Source organism: Meles meles, chromosome 3, assembly GCF_922984935.1.
Source record: "Meles meles chromosome 3, mMelMel3.1 paternal haplotype, whole genome shotgun sequence".
Lineage (NCBI taxonomy): Eukaryota > Metazoa > Chordata > Mammalia > Carnivora > Mustelidae > Meles > Meles meles.
The window spans coordinates 92,812,420-92,837,587 of record NC_060068.1 but is presented as its reverse complement, the minus strand read 5'-3'; the positions used below and the strand labels follow the sequence as shown (position 1 = coordinate 92,837,587).

The 25,168-nt window shown below is 36.4% G+C and overlaps 1 protein-coding gene across 1 annotated transcript in view; it reads left to right on the top strand.

The window, feature by feature from the left end:
* NDUFAF2 (NADH:ubiquinone oxidoreductase complex assembly factor 2) overlaps positions 1–25,168 on the top strand; it is a 168,968-nt gene that overhangs the window by 117,749 nt on the left and 26,051 nt on the right. Inside the window, exon 3 of the mRNA XM_046000040.1 lies at positions 6,551–6,591. Coding sequence (XP_045855996.1) covers positions 6,551–6,591 — 41 coding nt within the window. The remainder of the gene's footprint in view (positions 1–6,550; positions 6,592–25,168) is intronic.

Sequence of the window (25,168 nt, the reverse complement as noted above, 5' to 3'; positions counted from 1 at the left end):
GGCGTAGGTATCAATTTTGTTTATATGGATATCCAGTTTTTTCCAGTACTATTTTTTTATTGTGTTAAAATAACATAGCATAAAACTTAAAATCTTAACCATTTTTAAGTGTACAGTTCAGTGGTATTAAATACATTGACTTTATCATTACCATCTCTCCCCTTAACTCTTCATCTTGTAAAACAAACTCTGTACCATTAAACAATAATTCTCTGTTCTTCCTTACCCTTCCCTGGCCCCTGGCAACCATCATTATACTTTCTGTCTTTATGGTTTTAACTACTCTCCCAGCACTGTTTATGAAGTGACCATCCTTTTCTCACAGTATCTTTACACTTCTGTTAAACATCATTTGGCTATGTAGGTGTGCGCTATGTATTCTCACTTCTCTCCATGGATCTGTCCTTTTCCCAATGCCACACTGTCTTGATTACTGAGACTTTGTAGTAAGGCTTGAGATGGGTAATTTGAATCCTCCAATCTCTTTTTCAAAACTGTTTTAATTAGTTTGGTCCCTTTGTCATTATATATGATTTTTAGTATCATCTTATCCGTTACTACCAAAAATCCTTCCAGGATTTTCATTGGGAATGTACTGAATTATTAGATCAGTTTTCGTTGGGAATGTATTGAGTTTTTCTATGAACACAGCATCTTTTCTTCATTTCCTTAGGTCTATCCTTCATTTTTTTCATCTGTAGTTATTAGTTTAGAGATCTGGCACATATTTTACTAAATTAATACCTAAGTGTTGGGTCACCTGGGTGGCTCAGTCCATTAAGTGTCCAGCTCTTGATTTCAGCTCAGGTCATGATCTCAAGGTTGTGGGATGGTGTGGGGCTTCTCACTCAGCATGTCCCCCACTTTCCCCTGGTAACCACTATTCTACTCTGTGCTTTTATGAATTCAACTTTTTTACATTCCACATAAAAATGAAATCATGTAGTATTTTTCTTTCTGTGTCTAGTATATTTCATTTACCATATCTTCTAGGTTTATCTGATATTGTTACAAATAACAGGATTTTCTTCTTTTTAAGGTTGAATAATATTCCATTGTAAATATATATGTATATGTATATTTTATGTGTGTGTATGTATGCATATATACACATATACATATATATGCACACACACACACACACACCACAATTTCATTATTCATTTATCTGTGAATGGACACTTATGTTGTTTCCATACCTTGGCTATGGTCAGTAATGCTGCAGAGAACATGGGAGGACAGATACCATGTTAAGATAGTGATTGCATTTCCATTGGATATATATACCCAGAAGAGGGATTACTGGATCATATGGTAGTTCTATTTTTTTTTTTTTTTTAAGGTACCTCCATACTGTTTTCCAGACTGGCTGTATCAGTTTACATTCTCACCAACACATAACACTGACTAGTTAGAATTTAAAAGAATGATGATACAAGTGTTAAAGAGGGTGTAAAGTACTTGAAACTTTCATAAATAGTTTGACTGAAGTGTAAATGGTACAACTACTTTGGAAAATAGTTTATTAAATCTTTATAGATTTGAACATACACATATTTTATAATCCAGAAGTTCTGTTGGATATTAACTCCGAGATATAAACACATAGGTCTACCCAAACACTGGTACCCAAAGTTTTCATAGCAGCTTTGGTCATAAAAGTGCAAAATTGAAAGCTGCACAGACACCCAACAAAAAGTGAGTGGTAAACACACTCATTTTTCGATAAGTGGAATACTACATAGCAATAAAAAGAATGAACGGCTGCTATGCTCATCATATTTGTTTTTTAGTGCTCCATATAATTATTACCATACACTTAGTTTAAAACTCTACGTATTTATCATCTCCCGGTTTTTGTGGTTACAAATCCAGGCACAGCCTAGATAGATTCTCTACTTAAGATCTCCCAAGGGTTCAGTCAAGGTGTCAGCCAGGGCTGCTTTCTCATCTGGAGGTGTGAGTGTGGAAGGATCCACCTCCCATGTGTGTGGTTATTTGCAGCATTCGTTTCTTTGCAGTTGTAGGACTGTGAGCTTCAGGTTTTCACCTGATGCTGGCCAGAGGCCAACCTAAGCTCCTAGAGGTCACTGGCAGTTCCTTGCCACATAGGATTCTCCAACATGGCCAGTTTTTCCCTTACAGCCGGGAAGGGAGAGGCTCCACCAAAATAGATGCTATAACTCTACCTAACATAATCATGCACTCATAGACATCCCATCACCTTTGCCCTGTTATCACTGTTAGAAGTAAGTCACAGGGCATGTGACAGAGACGGGGGCTATGGAGCCTACCTTAAAAGACTGTTCTCCAGACACAGTTACATGGATGAACTTTGACAATATTATGTTGAGTAAAATAAGATGCAAAACAGTACATACTGTAAACCATCTATATGAAATTGTAGATAAGGCAGAACTAATCAACAGTGACAGAAAGTGCAGCAATAAATAATAAATAATTAGGGCCTGTGAATGGATTAGGGTGGGTGTTTGCATGTGGTTAGACATTAGACAACTTATGGGAACGATGGAAGTGTTCTGTATACTGATTGTGGTGCTGGTTAGAAGGTTGTATACGTTTTTCAGAATTGTTGCACACTTAAAATGGTTTTACTGCATTGTTTATAAATTATATCTCAATAAAATAGATTTAGAAAAAAGAACAGTAATCATCATGAGCATTACAAAATATTTAACTTAAATGTGCCAACTAAATCTAATAATATCCTTAAGATATGCCCAAGGGTCAGTAATCAGAAAGTGACTCATTTTCTGTCATTTGAAGAATTTTCACAGTTAAAAAATATGGATTCTTATTTTTATAGTTTTTTGTAATGTGTACACACCCAGAACTGGCAGATATCTTTTTTTTTAAAGATGAGGCTTTAGTATAGTGTTGTCTTTTCCTTGAGTGAAGTAAACAACACATATTTCTAATGTAATCTTTTGGATGCAGACTGTTGACAAGCTCTCCATAATTTTAGTTCTGAATGGTCACCTTACTGACTCTAGTGATAAATGTCTCATTTATCTTAACCCCAGTTGGTACTGCTTCTCAGAATGTGTTAGCCATTTTCAGTGCTTATGGAAATTTGAAGAATGTATGCTTCATGAAGTATTTTCCTGCTTGCTTCTTCCAGTCTCTCTTAGTGATTAATGGGAACTTTAATTTGCATGCTCACTTTTACGCATATTATAGTGTGTTATGTTCCAATAAGAGTATTAAAGTTCATTGAAAATCTCATGCATACTGATGAGAATGCAAATGAACATTGATGAAAGAATGCTAAGATCTTAAGGCATAAACTGTCCAGTTATCTTGCTAAATTCTACTCAAACAATGGTTACATTATAATGAAGACTGATACAGAATCCACCATACAGATATAATTAGCAATGGCAAAATCATTATATAGTTTATAATTGGATAGAGGTTCAATTCCAGATTGTTATGAGGATTAAAAAAAAGAAATATAATGATTTGATATTAATGCTTATTTTTATTCCTTCCTCTTCCTAACCTTTGCCAACCTTCAGCAGGATATTTCCTTAGTTGCATATAGTGATTGGGAAAGTGAGGGAATATTATATAAATGAGTGATCACATTGAATATTTCCAGCTGTACCCTTTATTGGATACATAGCAGTAAATTGGCATCAACCATCATCTCAAGAACATTACAAGTATCTGGTTATTGTAGAATTATACAAATTTATCTCAGCAATTGCATTTATTTATCTAGATAAAACAAAGATCTTTTTCCTTGAGCCATTTAAAACAGAGCTAAGGAAGTCCTGTATCTTTCCTGAGAGAATAGTGTGTCCCATGAGGGTGACTATTCTAGGCAGTTCTTAATACATTATCCAAGTTATATTGCATTCTTCCATGCATGAATTTTGTAAACTTATACAAAACCAGTAAACTTTAGAAAATACATACCAGAGTTACTCAATCTATTAATTTACATTGGGATTTATAAAAATTATTGAGACTCTGTTGAAGTATTTTTCTAACCTTACCAAAAATCTGAAAGTGCTGCTTTATAGACCATCCATAGGACAGATTATTGTTTTAAGTTGTCTTTCTCATGGTAATAGTAAGTATGCTTTGTGCCTTTATTTTTTCAGTGTGATCTCATGCCAGTAATAGGTGGTCACAGACTCTCAAGTTACATGGTAGTCATTAGTAAAAAGTGTAATATTTAATAATAGTTTTTATTTTAAAAATAATAATGATTTTTATTTTAGATAATATGAAAGTATTTTTGAATCAAGACAGATAGTTCTTGCTACAAGGCCTTACTTATTGGTAGCCCTAGTACAGAGGCAGGCAAACTTCTTTAAAAGGCCAGGTGATAAATGTTTTGGCTTCTGTGGGTTCTACTATTTTTGTTACAACTACTCAACTCTGCTGGTGTAGTACAAAAGCAGCTATAGATAATATGTAAACAAATAAGTGTGGCTGTGTTCCAATAAAACCTTACTTACTGACACTGAAATTTGAACTATATATAATTTTCATGTGTCGTGAAATATTGTTCTTCATTTAATGTTTTTTTCAACCAATTAAAAATGTAAAAACAAACCTTGGGTTCAATTTAGCTTGCGGGCTATATAGTTTGCTGACCCTGCCCTAGCACTTGATTTTTCTGAATTAACTTTCTAATTTACTTTAAAACTAAAGATTTACTGCTTAAAACCTTTTAGAGGTATACGGCTCATGTTGAATTATTTCAAAAGAAGCCTCTGTCCTAGAAAAATAAATGTCCATAAATAAAGTTAAGTAACTTAACTTGACCATAAAGAGGCAGTTGAAAGTTCCATAAAGCACTAATTTCCATTATTGCACAGAGGAGTTTTACTATTGCCGAGCTGGATTTTCTAACACAGGCAAAAGTTCCATTACAACAAATAGTCATACAGTGGAAGTATTTTATAGTGAATATATTCATTCAACAGCTGTATTAAGTACCTACTGTTTGGAGACATTTAAGTGGTAGAAACATAAATCCCCCATGGATGCATCTTGCCCCGGACAACCTTACAAACCTAACAAGGAACATAAAATCTGTATAAGTTGTGGCTAGAAATGGACCAAATAGTAATGGAAGATAAGGAGAAAGAGAATGCGGAAAACAACAGGGGTAAAAACTTAGAAGTTAGAGGGGAGAAGGTTAAAATGCTGGGACTGTATTAAAAATACATTTATGGAATCAGTGCAAGGCCTGCAGTTGAATGTTGTTCTCTGTACCCCAACAGCCATTCAGTACTGGGCTTGTCATGAGGACAGTTCCTGGTGCTATGACTTGGATGACAGAAGGCAGGCTGGTGGAGCTGGTAGGAAGAGAAGGGAGCTAGTTAGCAGGCAGAGCTCAGGTTTTAGAGCCTGAGGGGGTTGATTCCCAGGCTGTTACTCACTAATTAGGTGAGTTTAGGCAGATTGCTCAATCTTTCTGAACCTCAGTTTCCCAATCTGTAAAATGGGGTTAGTAATTCTTACTTTCCAGCATGTAATTAAGGTTATGCCCTATTCCTCTTCCTAGTTGTGTGTTCTTTGCTTGTTTCTTACTGAAATTGGTGAGGCTGCTTAGTAGATAGATCATGGGTAGCTTTTGGAGCTAGAGACAGGGTCAAATCTGGACTCAAATGACACCATTACTACTTAACGTGTAAATTTGAGAAAGTTATTTAATTTTTCTATTAAATAAGGATACCTTACAGTTTTGTGATGAAAACTAAATCACCTAAAGTGATCGAGCAGTTTTCTGCTTTTTAAAGACCAAATTTCTAAAGTATATTTTCTCACAGTTTTCTGTCTATCCCCATGGGCCAAGCAGATATTATTAATCTCAGCATTTTTGAGTCTGTTATAAAAAAAATATAGGTTTATGGACTACTAGTGATAATAATCATATTAACTTAGATTTAATGCTTCCTGTATGCCAGACTAAGCTAAGAATTTATAGATACCATTTAACATTCACAACAAATTCTAAAATGTAGATACTTTTATAATTTATATTTTACAGATAGGTAATCTGTTTTTTAGAAAATTAAACAGCTTCCCCCACGTGACACAGCTAGTAAGTGATGAAGCTTGGATTTGAACCCAGAAGATCTGATTCTGTTCCTAAATGATGTACTATATGTATGTCTTCCATGGGATTCTGATACACTTCCCTAGAGGCACCTGCCCCAGTTCCTTCCTGTTGCTATAAGGCATCAGGCACTCAGTTGAATTCAGACAATTACGAGGTCTGATTTTAGATATGGACTGTCCCCTCTTTAATAAACTCCCTATGCTATTGTATTTTTTTATGATAAATATCACGACCTGACATCATATGTTTGTGTATTTGTTTTCTGCTCCCTTTCACTAGTGTAAGTGCTGCAGGAGAGGAGGAAATTCATGTTTAGTTCCTTCTTGTATACCCAGTGCCTAAAACAACATGTAACAGGTGCTAATAAATATTTGTTTCATGCATGAATGAATAAATGCTTGTGCAAATTATCAAAAACTTACATTTAAGTATCATTTTTCTTTCTAGCTTGGATTAGAAAAACAAGAAAGACTCCACCTACTATGGAGGTAAGAATACATAATGAAAATATTCAAATAGCATGTTTCTATAATGCTGTGTTTCTCAATTGGGAGTTTACATAGAGCCTCAGAATAAATATATGCATCTTCCAGAGTGTTAATTTTACTCCTCAGAAAATTTAAAATGTCTTTATAATAAAATAAATGCACAAGTTATGGAATATAACATGAAATTCATATGAATTTTTAAATGAAATAAAAATGCAGTACAAAACAAAATACATTTTCGAAAGTTTAGACTTAGAGCAGTTTGCATCAGAACATTTTGCCTAGTTCCTGGGAGCTTTGTTCTGATATGGGTGTTTGGTGAAAAGTCTGAGAAACACTGAATCTCGTGGTCCTGTCCATTTTGCCCTTAAATTTTTAGCAAGTGTAAGATTTTCTAATCTCATATACATTTAACTCTATCAAGTATCTGGAGAAACTTTAAAATATACAATTAGCATGTAATATAAAACACTCAGTAATTAATAGTTGAATTTTTATTTTAAACTTCAGAAACATAGTTTTGGTAGTTTACAGAATATAAAGTATAGCAATGCTGTGGTGTATATATTTTTAAAACATTTCATAATTTTTCATTTTAAAACAATAGCATAAAGTATTCTGAAGTTTTTTTGTAAGAAGTAATGTATTTCAAAAGAGGAAATTTTCCAGATTCATTAGTGTACTGCCTATTCCATTTCTTCTATTTATGACTTCCCTCCCATCTTCTCTCCCCTCTGCCATCACTACTACAACCCGGATGACAACAGAAATGGGCTCCAGCACTCTGGCCCCACTTGTTGTGTACTCCAGGGAAGAATTCATGATGACTCAGAAATTGGCATACTTGTGCTTCATTTCTTCTATGCTGACCCCATTAATGTTTGTTAGGCCAGGGTCTGAATGGTCTCTAAGCCCATTTCTAGTTTTGAATGTTGCTCCCACTTTGACCCTGCCCTATTCTTGTCAGATATTCTTTCTAATATCAGTGAACCTTGGAATAAAAAGGAAGAAAAGTCATTGTGATCCAAGATTCAGAATTATCCCCATGGTTTACAGTGGGAGGCATCATTGAGGAGCCCTCCAGAGTCCCCTTCTCTTGACCATAAGAACTCCTGTTTTCAGAACTAAAGATGATTCTTCCATCCTTAGAACTTTAAAAGGCTTCTTCCCTGGAAACATTCATATACAAAGTGATTAGATGGAAAAGCTGAAGCAATTAGGCCTAAAACCCCACCTCTGTAAATTTCAGGTTTTTCACACAAGCTCTAGTTAGAACAATAAGACCAAGTCATTCCATCCATGGTGCTCACATTCTTGAATAACTGAAAAGAAGCCTTTCCTTGCCTCTTTTCTAAAGTCCTATCAATCTCACCCTTCTTGGTGCTCTTCTGTACCGTCCCAACACACACACACACACACACACACACACACACACCCCTTTCTCTCCCTGCTGATCTTTTCCGTTCTGTTTCAGGAATTTCTGTTGCTTTTTTAGCAGATTATCCTTCATCTTTCATATTTTCTTAGGACCCTTCTCTGCCAGAAAGCCTCAACTGAAATTTGTTTGTGTCTAAAAGGTACTGAGGCTCTTTGTGCTCATTTTACCACAACCCACAGAAACAAAGTGGGTTCAAATGCCCTTCTTTCCCTAGTCACTTGCAAAAGTATTGTTTCATTTTGTGGGCCCAAGGGAGAGTAGTAACTTTGCAATCTAAGTATATTTTCCTGTCCCTGTTTATAATTTTTGTCTCTGCCAACGTCTAGGTCACTCCCCATACTGATAGCGGAGATGAGAACCAAACTTACAGACTTCTCCTTCAGTGCCTTCCCAAGTCTTAGCCATTCAGTTTTTTTTGTTGTTGTTGTTTGTTTGTTTTTTTTACTTCATCCACACTAATATCCCTACCTCAAGTGAACAACCACTTTGATAGCCACACCTTAGTTCTCATCATCACCAAACACTGCTCTACCACTAAAACTTGTAAGCTGTCAAATTTCAGATTCTACATAGTTGTATTAAGAGAGTAAAACCTACTTAATGTAAAATAAGACAAGTATACAGCAAAGCACAAGAATTAAATGTATAGCTTAATGGGTTATTATAAGGTGAATTCCACACAAGTCAAAAACAGAACTCTGTCATCTACTCCAGAATAATATGCCCTGTATCAGTACAACCTCCCTCAAAAGAAACCCCAAACTTGACTTTTACAATGATCATTTTCTCAGTTTTAACTAATTCGACCACTCAGATGTACATTATAGTTTAGAGTTGTCCATTTTGTAAAAACTTCATATTTGATTTAAATCTCTTGTCAATCTGTGTGGTTCTCCTCCATCCCTCTTATTTTTTGCTACGTTTATCTGTTGAAAAACCCAGCCCATTTCACCTATAGAACTTGCCACAGTTTAGATTTTGTTTATCTTATGTTCTTCATGTGGTTCAACATGTTACTCTGTCCTCTTTGAGTTTCGCAGCTGGAGCCATAGGCTGGATACCCATATTTTGATCTTTTTGTCAGGATTGTAGAAAATGTTTGACAAGATTATGTGAGAGCACATCTGATTGTCTCTCTTTTAGTGGTCTTCACAGTTGCTTTGTTTAATGCCTGTAGCAGTTCATTGGAAACAACCCTGTAATCTTGCATGCCTGTTAAAATTAGTTAGTTTTCAAGATGTTACCAATCAGTTGAGCTCTCTACTTTAGTGAACTCCCACCCTGAAGATACTTTTGTCCCTTTCACCTTTACACTATGGTTAAAAGCTAGCCAATAATGCTTAAAATGCCATTTACAGTAGCACCAGAACATAAAATACCCTGATATAAATTAAGCAAAATGTATGCAAGACATGTACACTTAAACTACAGAATGCTGGTGAGAGAAATTGAAGAAGACCTAAATTAATGGAGAGAAATGTCTGTTCGTGGGTAGGAATATTTAATATTGCTGAGATGTTAATTCTTCCAAATTGATCTGCAGCAGCAAGTCTTACACTTTATTGTGCGTCAGAATCACCAGGAAGGCTTGTTAAAACACAGATTGCTGGGTCCCAGCCCTAGAGTTTTTGACCCACTAGATCTAGGGTAAGGCCTGAATATTTTCATTTATAACAAGTTCCTAGGGTGATATTGATGCTACTGGTCTATACTTTGTGAACCACTGATGTAGAGAGTCAGTCAAATACAAATCCAATAAAAATCCCATTAGACTTGTAGACATCAAGATGTATATGAATTCTAAAATGTATTTGAAAATGCAAAGGCCCTAAAGTAGCTGAAAGCGATCATGCAAAAGGAGAAAAAAATTAGAGGACTTATATTTTCTGATATTAAGATTTACTCTGTAGTTATTACTATAGTAATCAAGACAGCATGGTACTGGCATAGAGATATATAAATAAGTGAATGGAAAAGAATAGAGCATCCAGAAATAGACACTATACATCCAGTTGGCTTTTGACAGCAGCACCAAAGGAACACAATTACAAATGGAAAGTTTTTTCAAGAAATGGGGCTAGAAGAACTTAATATCCATGTGGAAAAAAAAAATAAGCCTTGATCCCTACCTAACATCATGTACCAATGTTAGTGTAAGATGGAGCACAGACTAAACAGAAAAACTAAAACTCATAAAGCTTCTAGAAGAATACGTAGTGGAATATCTTCACAACTTTGAGGTAGGCAGGACATAGAAAGCACTATCCAGAAGGGAGAGGGCATTGATGATTAAATTTAATCAAAATTAAAAACTAAGTTTATTCAAAGAGAACATTAGGAAAGCAATACACTAGGAGAAAATAGTCACAATCCATGTATTTGACAAAGGACTCCAGACTGTATAAAGAACCCCTCAACTCAATGACCTAAAAGAAAAAAAGACAACGCTAATAAAAATTGGATAAAAGTCTTAAAACAGTCACTTCATAAGATACGAAAATTATCACTAAGCATATGAAAAAATACTCACCATCTCTGGTCATCAGGAAAACCACAATGAGATGCCACTACACTGCACACCCATGAAAAAAGCTAAAATTCAAAAGGTTAACAGTAGTTCTAACTAGAGCAACCATCCCTTTCATACAGTGCTAGTTATTGTGAAAATAATACTACCACATTCCAAAATTGGCTGTTTGTTACAAAATCAAACACACACTTACCCTGTGACCTCCACATTTTTTCTCCTGGCCTCTTTGAAGGCTTGAAGGAATAAATTTTTAAGCACACTTCTTGGGAAAGCCTAGCCAAAAGAAGGTTTCATTGTTTGGCAGACCATACAAGGCCTCCTGATATATGCCCAACTGAGTTTTCTACTTTTCTCCTTACACTTGATATACTCACTCTCCTCTCCAAGGATCTTCATGCTATCTCTCAGGTTTGCTGTCTTTTCCCTCTCTTACTAGCTGGCACACTTCTGCTCGGGCTTAATTCCCTTTAAAATTCTTCGATGTTTTCCTCAACTGTTTTCTCAACTTTTTATCTCCTAGAGTTAATTACTTCTTTCTAGGTATAACTATACTTACTGCCTTGTGCAGCTGTATAGCCGTTTGAGTTTAGTGTTAGCACTCTTTGTTTAGTTCATCCATTTTTCTGACTATATGGTGAGCTGTATGGCACAAGGATTGTGTTTCATTCATTAGTTTGTCACAGGCACCTAACACAGAGCTGGTTCATTATTGGATAGGCTTTTGTTGACAAAAGTGGAAATCTCAGTGCCATGTCAATATATTGCATGGTTTCCATGACATTGAATTTCTGACAGCCAACTATAAAATGACTTTATAAAAGTGAACATATTTTGAAGGTGAGCATTGCCCGTCCTGCTATCCTAGAAATGCACATTTTACTGTAAGTTGCCAAAATAGTACAGCCGTTTTCATCAGTGTGGTACAAGTTGAATTAACATGTCACAAAATTAATGCAATAGACTTTGAACGACGAGTTTATTCCATTAGAAATCACATGTAGCAAATATTTTTAAATATTGCTTCTCCTTTCATACTGAAAAAATAGTAGGAAACGAAATAAAGTTTTCCACTTTAAAAAGGAAATAGATGTATTGCTAAGTATTGACAAAATACATGACTCAGCAATAAGTTTACAGACAGTAGAAGAAAGCTGTAATGATAGACCTCACCTACTTTCTCCATGAAAAAGGAAGAGGAAATTCTAGAAACCAGTAGAAAATGGAGTTGGAGATGATGATGCTGTAGTCAAGCAAAAGGTTGGGGTAGTGTAGGATAATACCTCACAGTAGCTTGTTGACTTGTCCATGTTCTAAGATCTGAGCTGAAAGCTCAAAACTCGCTTTTGTCCATGTCTGAGGTGATCTGGCTCTAAAAAATATCAGAATGACTAAAAGACATGCAAGTTTGAAATAGTTGCCAGAATTTCAGTGTATTAATTTGCAGTAGAAATTCAGTTGGCACAGGAAAGAAACAATAGGTTACCTGGTGGGTATGGCATTAGGATAAGGGGAGTTAAGTAAAATAAATGTTTAATTGCATCAGGCCTAAAACTGTCTGTTGTGGCCATCTCAAAGTGAGGATAATCTGACCATAGGAATGCAAATATTTAAATAGAATTGGCCACAGTTCCCAACATCTGTCTCTATCCTAGGAATAACCTTATGATTTGGAATAGAAAAAATTGCTACATGATGGTTGAGGCTTTCGGGGATACACTGTATGGGTTGCCAGCATTTGTCTCTTTTTGTGTATTTGTCCATTTGTCTCTCAGCGTTTGTGATTGTCTTTTTTTCTTTGCTTCCCTATTCTGACTGACATATTATTTCCTTGGCTCTTACAGTGCTTATATTATGATCAAATGTTGCTGGCCCTGCAGCTATTCTTTCATTTATTCTTTTCACATCTCTGTTCTGGCCTATAACATGTTGATCTTATAGTTAACTATCAGCGAGGAATCTTATTTCTGAATTCTTGAGGTCCATTTCACCATTGTCTCCAAGTAACTGACAATTACTGATTGAAGTAATTGAGTTCTCAGTGCCCAGTATTATGATGTTCATTTTATAAGTTACTGAATTGAAATATCTTAACATGGATATTTTTGCATATGTAACCTCACTTTCCTGCCACCTTAAATTGCAAAGATGGAGTGTATGTTCTCGTGGAAAAACAGACCCCCACCTCAAACCTCACACTATCACTTCTGGTTATACAGTGGATTTGGGTGAGGAAATTGCAGCATGCTTGTCCTCTGGGTTACAGCATCATTCATTAAAGATAAATGACCTAGAGCTGTGTGTGTCAGTGGGGATAAATCTCAGAAACATGATGTCAAGCAAAAAGAGCAAATTACAGAAGATGATCATATGGTATGATACCTTTCTATAAAGTTTGAAAGCAAGGAAACATTAATGGACCTTCAAGCAAAGTTAGCAAGTTAAACTATGAATTTACTTTATCTTTTCAAGCCTAATGAAAATGACAACAAAGGGATTTATTTTAAAAAACATAAACCTACAAGGTCAAAAAAATTGAAGAGGCAAAAAACAGCAACATTGTTTTGGAAGCTGGAAAGCAGATGAACAGGTGGTAACAGATTTAGCACAATTGAAAAATGTCTTCTAATCTGGCAGAGAAGAAAGCCCAGAAGCAACCCGGTTTACATCACAGAACCCCCGAATGCTCAGTAATTGTCAGTGCCAGGAAATTCTAAAAGTGGAGTTGAGGCTGGTGCTAAAAACAATAACCCAGTTGAAAATCTGTTTAAGAAGCAATTAGATGCTAACGAATAAATTGTAGGCAAAATAGTAGAGTTGGAAAAAAGTCACCATTTTTCAGTGATCATTGTAATAGCTTATTCAGGAAAAATCATTGGTTTTTATCTAAACCATTAAGACAGATTTTGTTGGAAAACAGGTTATCTCCCTACAGAATACTTATTAATTACAAAGAGGGGAGGTTTGTTTATAGTAGATAAATTTGTGCATACCACCTTAATCAAGTGGTCAAAAGTTGTACCAAGTGGAACAACTTGACATCATATGTGCCCCCTTGTTCAATACACAGAATCAGACAATATTCATGTCATATTTCTTAAAACGCATTGTCTTTATCTAATCGTGAGGAAAGAACTGGGAAACCTAAATTGGAACACATTTCAGGTCATGTCAGTGTTATGAACAACAAAGAAAGACTAATCAACATGACAACTAAGTGTAATATGTGACCCTGAATTGGCAGGAGGGTGGGGGGAGACTTAGCTATCAAGGACAGTATTGGGGTAATTAGTAAAGTTTGAACATGAACCATATATTAAATAATAGTATGATCTCAGGGTTAAGTATCCTGAAGAAAAGAGAAGGATGTTGTTAAATTCTCTTTGTGGAAGTTTGAAAACCCAGCAACTTCTCTACCCAACTGAGATCTGGGAGTTTGTATATGAAAAAGGAAAAAAGTATCCAGACAAATTTGAGGGAAGAAGTACCAATCTGAAAATTAGAGTGACTGAATGAACATATACTTACTGAACTTAACAAGTGAGGTTGAATTATAGGTAAGTACCTGGAAAATACACAGAATTTACTTATTATTTCCAAGGAAAATAAAGCTTAGGTAGGAAAAAGAAAAATAATCCTGGTATACTAGATAACTTACTGTTATAGTGTGTATTCATAATCATATAAATGTTGAATATTGATATACAACTATATTGAGAGTATTAAGTCTCAGGAAGGATGAGGTAAATCCTTTTTCAATAGTAAGTTAATATACGGTGCTTAAATTTGAAAAATAAAGAAATCATAATGGATGTTATTTTGATATTGCAAAGGAGTCAGGAGCAGAGTCTCCTTTATAACTGTCAGACATTTTCGTGACTCCCTTGTTTGGCCTGTGCCATAACCAGAGACATCAAGTGAAAGCATATAAAGTAGTCGTTTTGGGAGAGAGAGAACCATTTTTCATAATAAGCTTTGTAGAACAATGTGGCCCCTTAAATTATGTGAATATGTAATTTTGATTTAAAGAGAATTTTAAAAAACACATACACAGTGCTATAGAGGAGAGGTAGCAGAGTTGTTCTCCAGAGTACCAGGGAACAAATATTTCAGGCGTTGTGAGACACAGTGTTGTCGCTCATATTTAACTTGGCTGTGGTAGTGTGAACACACTTACAGCGGGCAGTACGTGAACAAGCGAGTATGGCTATGTGCAGTGTAACTTTATTCACAGAACAGGTGGTGGGTAGATCCTGGTTTGCCAGCTCCTGCTGTTGATGAGTGGTTTTCAAATTGGGATACCTTTGCCACTGAGAACACAAAGGCTTTCAGTGGGATGTGCAGGTACAGATAGCTTTAAAGACATTAATTTCCATATTCACTCTTTTCTGTATGCCATCTTTCCTAAAAATGATCTTTCTGGTCTGCTAGTTCTCCTTTCTGATGTCTTACATAGTCATCTGTATCCCACTTTTCAGAAGGAAAGCTTACTCCTTGTCCGTGCTAAATCTTACTCTTATGCATTGCCTTGGGGTTTAAAAATCTCCAGGGCACCAAACAGAGACTATTAGAGAGTGAATTTCTCCTGAGGGAGAGTCTCTTGAGACTAAAGCAGAGAAAGCTTCAGTAAAAATTACTGAAGGGGGCAACACATTATTTCAGCCAGGTGACAAACTCATGGCCAGGATCCTTGCCTTATAGTTTCTCTGTCTACCTAGCTAGCTATCCATTCATCTCTCTTAAAATTAACATCCACAAGTGAGAAAAGTGTCATGGGGACACATAATAATACATTTATTTGAATTTAAAAATTAAGTTAGACTTTTTCTGACAGAGAGTAAGTCACATTTGGCTGATTGGATTTGACAATGAGGACTGGCTCTGCCAATTAAGTTATATGGTTATATTTTCCACAGACTGAATAAGTTAAAATGCAGCTCCAAGGCTTTGACAAAAAACATACTTAAAGGATGCATTTGATATGCAGTAAACTGGAAAATACATCCTTTACCATTATGTGTCGACTTAATGAGCAAGATGGGTACATAGTTTTCAAAAGTCTATATGTGTACCAACAAATCTAGGAAATCACTGCTCCCATTGTTTATGGATATATAAAGGTGTGGTAAAAGTTTTAAAAACATGTATAAAAATGATAGATAAGAAATTGAGGGTAGTTATTACCTCTGGGAAAGGAGAATGTTGGTGGGAGGGGTCACAGAGTGTTTTATCGGTCGTATCTGTAGTGTTTTATTTCTTAAGCTGGATCATGGTCATATCTGTAGTGTTTTATCTATGGTGCTTTATTTCTTAAGTTGGTTATAGCTGTAGTGTTTTGTTTCTTATGCTGGATGGTGAGCACATGGGCGTATATAATATTATTAACTATATTTATACACTTGAAATATTTTATTTAAAAGAATGCAATGAAACCTTGTAATCCTATATTTTAAGAGAACATGTTGGCTCCCTGATACAAAAATAAGATATTTAGAATAAACTGACAACTGAAATACTTGAAATTCTAAAATACTAAAAGCACTTAAGGAGCTATCATAGCAATATGCATAAGAAACAATCAGTGTGTTGGGGCTTCTTGGGGCTCAGTTCATAAGCTTCTGCCTTCAGGCCAGATCATGATCCCAGGGTCCTGGGATCCACCCCCGTGTCAGGTTCCCTTTTCAGCGGGGAGTCTGCTTCTCCTTCTCTGCCACTGCCCTCTCTTCCTGTGCTATCTCTCTCACTCTCTCTCTCTCTCAAATAAATAAAATCTTTAAAAAGAAAACAGTGTGGCTTCATTTTTAGAATTCCTTGTTAAAAACCTTAATGCTTATATATTTCTGGTATTCATTCAGTTACTTACTAAGCACCTGGTATGTGCTTAATAGCTGTCATAATTTTCTTTACGTACCAACCTGTCCTAGATATCATAACTCTGTTAAATTATGTTTAGATTCTGTTTTTAGTATCTTTTTTTTTTCCTCTGCAAAAGCAAATTAGTCTGACTAATCTTTAATGTTGCAAGGGAAAAACATTCACATATTACCTTCAGAAATTGGGTCTCACTGCAAGTTTACACAGGAGCCTTACATCTTCAGTTGTGCATTCGTTCCAGGATCCTTTTCTTTTCCTTTCTTTCCTTTCCTTTCCTTTTCTTTCCTTTTTTCCTTCTGAGATCTTTGGTTTCTAAGACTAGAAAGGATATATCCTTGAGCTTGGTCAACACCCTGTTCTTTAGTCACTACTAGCATTTCTTCCACCCCAAAGATGCTGTGTCTTGATGGGTTTACTGCCATCCACAGTGAAAAGTTCCTGTTGAGTGGAGTTATGCGAATCATTTGACCTCCCTCATGCATAGCGGATTGTGGCTATATTTGACCAGGCAAAGCAGCAGTCTTCTCCCCATTCAGAAGTACTGAAGCTCTGCAGTTTATCCCTGCCAGTATAATTATTGGGCCTTTCTGTGCCTCTTTAACTTTGTTTGATTAAAAAATTAGTGTAACAATTTTAAAAACAGAAATGGTGGGGCGCCTGGGTGGCTCAGTGGGTTAAACCCTCTGCCTTCGGCTCAGGTCATGATCCCAGGGTCCTGGGATGGAGCCCCACATCGGGCTCTCTGCTTCGCAGGGAGCCTGCTTCCTCCTCTCTCTCTGCCTGCCTCTCTGCCTAGTTGTGATTTCTGTCTGTCAAATTAATAAAATATTAAAAAAAAAACAGAAATGGTAAATTACCCCAAATCCTATGGCTGGTTGCACAACTCAACTTTAACAAGTTATTCATATATTGGTACATTATTATAATTTGGGTATTCTTTTGTTATTTTGTATTCCGATGTTTTTACTTAACTCATAATAAAAGAATAAAACACTTGAAACACAATAGCATAACATTTAGAGACACCTTTTCTACACACCTTTTTTGATACTGATCTCTAGCTTTATAAAAGCTAAAATGATATAAAATTTGCCATGCTTCTCTAGAAAAACGTGGGAGGATATGAAAGTGAATCACTTGAGCATTTTGAGCTCCTTGAAGTCTATACTCAACCATAAGCTACTGTGTCTTCCTAACTATAGGTATTTATGAATTGTACAAGAAATTTTCATTCTAGTTTGTATTGTAAATCTTTCTGGTTTTCAAAATATTGATTTTAGGTAGATCTTACTAAAAAGTATCTCAAATTTCAAGCATCCCACCTTTTTCATTCTAAAAGGATTGCTTTTTATATGCCTCTATACAAAGCTGAGGTCTGAGTGTGAGCGTAATTTATCCTTAGCACATTTTTTTCTTCTATTTTGATCTTTTATGACCTTTAAGGAGCAAAACATAAAGGTTTTTTCGAAAATGTATATAAATAAAGTGCCTTTATTTATTATTTTTAGATTTGCTTATGCTCAGTTTCTTCTGAGAGTCATCATAACTTACTAGGTGCATATTAAAAAGTATACAGAATTAGTTCTGAATAGTTAACCTTATGAGTCATGTCATCAGTCCAAAGAAACTCCACAAAGAAAAGTCCCATTTAGGTTTTAAAACTGGGCTTACATCCAGAGTGAAAAAGGTTAAGGGAGTTAAAATGAGGTCAAGGTTTTTTGTTTTTGTTTTTGTTTTTAATCCACACTCTTTCTCAGTTATCTTATCCAAAACAATTTCTTGTGATTTTCCTCTTATTCTTCCATGCTGGAGAAGTAGTGATTTTTTTTTTCACCATCTAAATTAAAAAAAAAAGAAACCTGCTGATCATTTTTATCAGATATAACATGATTTCTTTAAGTGGGCTAATAGTGGTGCTTAGGAAGATTGTATTGGTAATGTACCCTCAAAGATACCAAGCCACAGTTGACTGTCACAGTTAGGTATGCCAGATTTTATTCTCAAATATTTATTTTGACAGTGATAAAATACTACACTAATTTGCTATGTGTATGTCGTTGCTATGGTAATAAGAAATTAGGCATTTTATGTAATTTTTCTGATGTACATATGTTTATTGCATTTTATGTATTCAAGTATACTTAATTTCCTTCTCAAATATCACATTCTGTTGCCACCGTGATGCATTTCTTAATCTTTTTTAAAGATTTTATTTATTTATTTGACAAACAGAGATCACAAGTAGGCAGAGAGAGAGAGAGAGAGAGAGGAGGAAGCAGGTTCCCCACTAAGCAGAGAGCCCAATGTGGGGCTCGATCCCAGGACTCTGGGATCATGACCTGAGCAGAAGGCAGAGGCTTTAACCCACTGAGCCACCCAGGTGCCCCTGCATTTTTTTTTTTTACCAGTATTCTAAAACATGAGCAAATGAATATGTCATCGAGGGCAGGGTTTTTCAATTTATGTGCTACATTAGAGGGCTGTGAAATCAATTTAGTGGGTTATAAGTATTTTTTTTTAATAAAGTAGAAAAGAAAAAAATATGGAATAGGAAGTACCAGCATATAAAACCTGACTCACAGTGAGTATTGTTTTCTGAAATTCTTGTTTCACATACATATATGCATATGTTTTGTGTCCATTGTAATGTAAAATGTATTTTTTACTGCAATGGTCAATCTATTTTTAGATTATTTATATATTTATTTATTTATTTATTTATTTATTTTTGTGAGAGAGAGAGAGAGAGCACGTGCACATTTGTGCATGAGCTGGAGGTAGGAGGGATAGAGAGAGAAGCAGACGCCCCTCTCAGCAGGTTGCCTGAAGAAGCATTTGATCCCAGGACCCTGGGATCATGACCTGAGCTAAAGGCAGATGCTTAACCAGCTGAGCTACCCAGACGCCCGCAATGATTAATATTTATGTATCAAGTTGACTAGGCTATAGCACCCAGATATTTGGTCAACCACTAGTCTAGATTTTGCTGTGAAAGAATTTTTTTAGCTGATACCAACATTCAAATCAATAGATTTTGAGTAAAGCAGATTACCCTCCAGAATGTGGCTGGGCCTCATCCAATTAGTTGAAGACCATAAGCGAAAAAGACTGACATCCTCTGAGAAGAGTAGATTATACCTGTAGATTCCTTTTGGACTCAGGCAACATCACCTCTTCCCTGGGTCTCCTCCAGACTGCCAGGCTACCATGAAGATTTGGACTTCCTAACATCCACAATTATGTGAGTCAGTTCCCTAAAATTAGTCAATTCCCCCATATATATACATATATTCCCCATGTATATATATATATTCCCCCATATATGTACATATATGTAATACATATATTACATACTATATATATATATATATAAATATAAATATATATATACATACACATTCATACACATCTTTTTGGTTCTGTGTCTTTTGAGAACCCTAATATACTTACTAAAGGTCATAGTACAAAAAGTTGAAAACTACTAATCTTGAGAGTAGTTTTTTCACCTAGTAAACTGGTATATGTAAAATACTAAGCCCAGGCCTTGCTCAAGATAGGCATTAAATAAGGAATAACTGCTGTTTTTTTTATTATTTCTACTTGTTATTATTTCAAGTCTGTAAGAATCCTAATTTGATGTGAAGTTATGTAGAAATATTTCTAAGCTCTATACTCATTTAAACTCTTTCTAAAGAGATTCATCTGCATTTGAGTATAACACTGTGGTATTTTGAATGTTTGCTTCATAGAAATTACTGTGAGGGCGCCTGGGTGGCTCAGTGGGTTGGGTCTCTGCCTTCAGCTCAGGTCATTCTCAGGGTCCTGGGATCAAGCCCCGCACTGGGCTCTCAGCTCGGCAGGGAGTCTGCTTCCCCCCTCTCTGCCTGCCTTTCTGCCTACTTGTGATCTCTGTCTGTTAAATAAATAAATAATCTTAAAAAAAAAAAAAAAGAAATTACTGTGAAATTTTCTGCTTTGTTTCCTTCTCCCCATTTGCATGGCCTAAGAGCAGCCTGCATTTTTCCAATATAATATTCAGAGCTGTTTAATATTTTTTAATTTTTGAGAAGATACTCTTTCTCTAATTCAAGGTGATTTAAATTCTTTTTTTTTGTCCATTTTATTTTATTTTATTTCTTTTCAGTGTTCCAGAATTCATTGTTTTTGCACTACACCCAGTGATCCATGCAATACATGCCCTCCTTAATATCCACCAGGCTCACCCAACCCCCCAACCTCCTCCCCTCCAAAACTCTCGGTTTGTTTCTCACAGTCCACAGTCTCTCATGGTTTGTCTCCCCCTCCAGTTTCCCCCAACTCACTTCTCCTCTCCATCTCCCAATGTCCTCCATGCTGAGTGAAATAAGTCAAAAAGAGAGTCAAGTATCATATGGTTTCACATACTTGTGGAACATAAGGAATAACACGAAAGTGATTTAAATTCTTAATCTCAAGGCAGTAAGGGACAGGCATAAAAGAACCTATCAGGGGCACCTGGGTGGCTCAGTGGGTTAAAGCCTCTGCCTTCGGCTCAGGTCATGATCCCAGGGTCCTGGGATTGAGCCCTACATCAGGTTCTCTGCTCAGCCGGGAGCCTGCTTCCTCCTCTCTCTCTCTCTGCCTGCCTCTCTGCCTACTTGTGATCTCTCTCTCTGTCAAATAAATAAATAAAATCTTTAAATAAAAAAAAAGAAGAACGTATCACATGCCTCTTGAGCCCTCCCTCATATCTTCTTGTCCTACTTTACTCCAGCCTAGCTGCGGCTAGAGTACCACCTAATCATATGTGTCACCTTACTGTAGCTCTGCTGAGCAGCTTCAGCTTTCTGCTTTGACACTGTAGCATGGGATACCTATGGGGAATCAATTCAGATATGTGAAAGGATTGCCACACCAGGTGACCCTTGGGGGATAGGAGCTAATGAATAAATGCTCCCTTCTGCCCCTTGGGCAGACAGGTGAAGTACATTGACTATTCAGACACATTCAACATGACTCCTCAAAACATTCCAGCAAGAATTAGGTCCCAGCATCCAGAACACTGACCAAACAAAAGCATACCTCTGGTTTGGCTTTCTTTTCCTATTTCACTCTCTCTAGTATCTTACTACTCTTCCAGGGGGGTCACTTATTTAGCATTGGATTTATTGAAACCAAAATTGTTGTCTATAGTAGACAAAATTGAGCTCAAAATTGAAATACTCAGTACCTAATAATTAAATTCACCAGGCCAGCTGACTTTGTAACATGAGCACACATTGGTCATGTTGGCACAAAATTATATATTCCTTAGAAATATTAAAGAGTATGTGTAGGTCCATCAGATGTACTTGAAAATTTTGTGATCAGAATCATCTTAGTGGGATAAAATTCTAGAGTGTTATTCAGTACTTGCCTGGATACTGGATACTTGAGAGATCCTGAGATTAATTTTTCAAGAACAGCTTGACTAAATAGACTTGGCCTATGAGCATAATTGAAACTTAACTCATGCAAGAGTTTAGTGATTTAGTTTCCTAGTAAGAATCCTGATTGTACTTTTCTAGCTTGATAGTAGAGTGACTGTCATACTGCTGCCCATCAGGGATTAGAAGCAGGCATCTCCTCTCCACATGGAACACTGCTAACAAACTGATGCCCTGCAGAAGTATGCCTTAGATTATCTAATGTCTTGATCCTCCCAAAAGTGTGGCCAAAGGAAATTCTGTTTAAAGAAGATCTTCTAGGATAGAACTACCCAGCTGATAAGCCAGACCTATAAAGAAATATTCCCACAATGTTAATGCTCTTAGTCCTCCATTGGCCACTTCCTTCCTGTTGTCAAAAATTGGGGAAGAACTACTTAGGGCCTATGGATATAGGCCTTCACGGTGCAATAGAAATATGTTAGCCACATATTTAATTTGAGATTTTCCAGGAGGCCCAATAGAAAAAGTAAAAAGAAATAGGTGAAATTAATTTTAATAATGTATTTTATTTAACCCAGTACATCAAAATGTTATCATTTCAGCAGTATTGCTTATAAAAATTATTAATGATTTTTAATATATTTTTTATATTTTTATTTATATATATTTTTATATATTTTAATACTAATCCTTGAAATCTAGCATTTATTTTATACTTACAGCATTTTTTTTTGAAGATTTATTTATTTGAAAGAGAAAATGCACGAGCACAATGGACGGAAGGGCACAGAGAGAGGGAGACAAGCAGACTCCCCCTGGGTGGAAACCACCCCCCAATGTGGGGCTCAATCCCAGGACCCTGAGATCATGACCTGAGCTGAAACCAAGAGTTGGGTGCTCAACTAAGTCACCCAGGTGCCCTGCCTTAGAGCATATCTTAATTCAGACCAGCCACGTTTTGGGTTGTCAAAGCTGCATGTGGCCAGTGTCCACCATTGAACAATGAAGATCTAAGGGATTTACTAGCCACCTCCTGTGTCAGTTGCCATCATCGGACATACAGCTCCTCCCTCATTGAGTTCTAGCTTTTATGTTTTGGGCTTTTGATTAGCAAGTGAAAAGGCTAGAAGATAATCATTTCCGAATCTGAAAGCGAGTACTGAAGATGTTGGTTATTTTGTTCTTTATCTCTCTCTTTTTTTTTTTTTTAATAAACATATAATGTATTTTTATCTCCAGGGGTACAGGTCTGTGAATCGCCAGGTTTACACACTTCACAGCACTCACGATAGCACATACCCTCCCCAATGTCCATAGCCCCCTCCCCCTCTCCCAATCCCACCTCCCCCCAGCAACCCCCAGTTTGTTTTGTGAGATTAAGAATCACTTATGGTTTGTCGCCCTCCCAATCCCATCTTGTTTCATTTATTCTTCTCCTATCCCCTTACCCCCCCATGTTGCTTCTCCATGTCCTCATATCAGGGAGATCATATGATAGTTGTCTTTCTCCGATTGACTTATTTCACTAAGCATGATATGCTCTAGTTCCATCCACGTCGTCGCAAATGGCAAGATTTCATTTCTTTTGATGGCTGCATAGTATTCCGTTGTGTATATATACCACATCTTCTTTATCCATTCATCTGTTGATGGACATCTAGGTTCTTTCCATAGCTTGGCTATTGTAGACATTGCTGCTATAAACATTCGGGTACACGTGCCCCTTTGGATCACTATGTTTGTATCTTTAGGGTAAATACCCAGTAGTGCAATGGCTGGGTCATAGGGTAGTTCTATTTTCAACATTTTGAGGAACCTCCATGCTGTTTTCCAGAGTGGTTGCACCAGCTTGCATTCCCACCAACAGTGTAGGAGTGTTCCCCTTTCTCCGCATCCTCGCCAGCATCTGTCATTTCCTGACTTGTTAATTTTAGCCATTCTGACTGGTGTGAGGTGATATCTCATTGTGGTTTTGATTTGTATTTCCCTGATGCCGAGTGACGTGGAGCACTTTTTCATGTGTCTGTTGGCCATCTGGATGTCTTCTTTGCAGAAATGTCTGTTCATGTCCTCTGCCCATTTCTTGATTGGATTGTTTGTTCTTTGGGTGTTGAGTTTGCTAAGTTCCTTATAGATTTTGGATACTAGCCCTTTATCTGATATGTCGTTTGCAAATATCTTCTCCCATTCTGTCAGTTGTCTTTTGGTTTTGTTAACTGTTTCCTTTGCTGTGCAAAAGCTTTTGATCTTGATGAAATCCCAATAGTTCATTTTTGCCCTTGCTTCCCTTGCCTTTGCCGTTGTTCCTAGGAAGATGTTGCTACGGCTGAGGTCGAAGAGGTTGCTGCCTGCATTCTCCTCAAGGATTTTGATGGATCAGGTCTCAACCTGTATCAAAAGATTGGGATCATTACCTGCATATTTTCAGACCACAATGCTCTGAAGCTAGAACTCAGTCCCAAGAGGAAATTTGGAAAGAACCCAAATACATGGAGACTAAACAGCATCCTTCTAAAGAATGAATGGGTCAACCAGGAAATTAAAGAAGAATTGAAAAAATTCATGGAAACAAATGATAATGAAAACACAACAGTTCAAAATCTGTGGGACACAGCAAAGGCAGTCCTGAGAGGAAAATATATAGCGGTACAAGCCTTTCTCAAGAAACAAGAAAGGTCTCAAGTACACAACCTAACCCTACACGTAAAGGAGCTGGAGAAAGAACAAGAAAGACACCCTAAACCCAGCAGAAGAAGAGAAATCATAAAGATCAGAGCAGAAATCAATGAAATATAAACCAAAAAAACAATAGAAAAAAATCAATGAAACTAGGAGCTGGTTCTTTGAAAGAATCAATAAGATTGATAAACCCCTGGCCAGACTCATCCAAAAGAAAAGAGAAAGAACCCAAATAAATAAAATCATGAATGAAAGAGGAGAGATCACAACTAACACCAAAGAAATACAATTATAAGAACATACTATGAGCAACTCTACGCCAACAAATTTGACAATCTGGAAGAAATGGATGCATTCCTAGAGACATATAAACTACCACAACTGAACCAGGAAGAAATAGAAAACCTGAACAGGCCCATAACCAGTAAGGAGATTGAAACAGTCATCGAAAATCTCCAAACAAACAAAAGCCCAGGGCCAGACGGCTTCCCAGGGGAATTCTACCAAACATTTAAAGAAGAACTAATTCCTATTCTCCTGAAACTGTTCCAAAAAATAGAAACGGAAGGAAAACTTTCAAACTCATTTTATGAGGCCAGCATCACCTTGATCCCAAAACCAGACAAGGATCCCATCAAAAAAGAGAACTAC